The following is a 999-nucleotide window of genomic DNA, read 5'->3' on the forward strand; positions in this document are numbered from 1 at the left end:
CCCGGCCGGGGGGTCCCGGCGGGCCGGGGGGACCTGCGAGGAGGAAGAGGAGGGTGAAGGTCGGGGGGGGCCCGGAGCCCCTCCGACCCCCAAACCGCCCCACGGACTCCCCGAGATCGCCCCGCCAGGGGAGGGGGTGCTCAGCTGGGGTCAAGCGACAGATTTGGGAGGGTCCCCCCCCTCATCCCATCGTCCCCCTCCCCGTACCTGGCGGCCCCGTCGGTCCCTTCACTCCCGGAATTCCCGACGGGCCCCGTCCTCCCGCGTCGCCCTTGGGGCCGGGGGGTCCCCTGGGGCCGGGTCTCCCTGCACAGAGTGGCACCCTGAGGGGGGCACCCCGGGGACACCCCCTCGGGGGGGACCCCACCGTCACTCACCCCCTCCTGGAGCCCCTGGGTGGCTCGATGTCACCGCTGGGGACAACGGGGGGGGGGCGGGACAGCATCCACCCTTCGTCCCTCTAAATGAGGGGTCCACGAGGGGGTCCCCCCAAATGAGGGGTCCAAGAGGGGGTCCCCCCAAAATCGATATACTGACAGCACCCCGGGGCTCTCCCAGCGCCGCGGGGCTGCCGGGTGGCACTGCCACCGTCACTGCCACTGTCACCCCTCACCACCTTACCGTCATCGCCGGGGCTCCCGCGGGCCGCCGGGGACCCCCAGAGCTGCCCCCGGCCCGGGGGGCCACCCTTGGGCTCTGCGGGGGTGGGGGGCTCTGCCACTGCCAGCCGGGCCACCTGGCAGAGACACAACGGGGGTGGGCGACAAGGAGACCCCCCGGGGCTCCCGTGCCTCTCGGTGGGGGGGGGGGGGAAGGGATGGCAGACCCCAAATTGGGGCTCACCTGCGCCTCGAGGGTGGCGAGCCGGGCCGTCAGCTCCCCGACACGGCTGCAGTTCAGGCACCCTGGGGGGGGAAGGGGGAAAAAAGAGGGAAAGGGGATAAAGGGAGAAAAGGGAGAAAAAGAGAAGAAAAGAGGGGGAAGGGGGGAAAGGACGGG

General features: G+C 72.2%; 1 protein-coding gene across 1 annotated transcript in view; it reads right to left on the minus strand.

Moving 5' to 3' along the window:
* Positions 1–408: 408 nt before the first annotated feature.
* LOC113942273 (EMI domain-containing protein 1-like) overlaps positions 409–999 on the minus strand; it is a gene marked incomplete at its 5' end in the record, with an annotated part of 871 nt that continues 280 nt past the window's right edge. Inside the window, 2 exons of the mRNA XM_027633405.1 lie at positions 409–736; positions 844–905. Of these exons, the coding sequence (XP_027489206.1) occupies positions 461–736; positions 844–905 (338 nt within the window). The remainder of the gene's footprint in view (positions 737–843; positions 906–999) is intronic.

This window comes from Corapipo altera, unplaced genomic scaffold (genome assembly GCF_003945725.1).
Source record: "Corapipo altera isolate COAL_440 unplaced genomic scaffold, ASM394572v1 55234, whole genome shotgun sequence".
NCBI classification, from domain to species: domain Eukaryota; kingdom Metazoa; phylum Chordata; class Aves; order Passeriformes; family Pipridae; genus Corapipo; species Corapipo altera.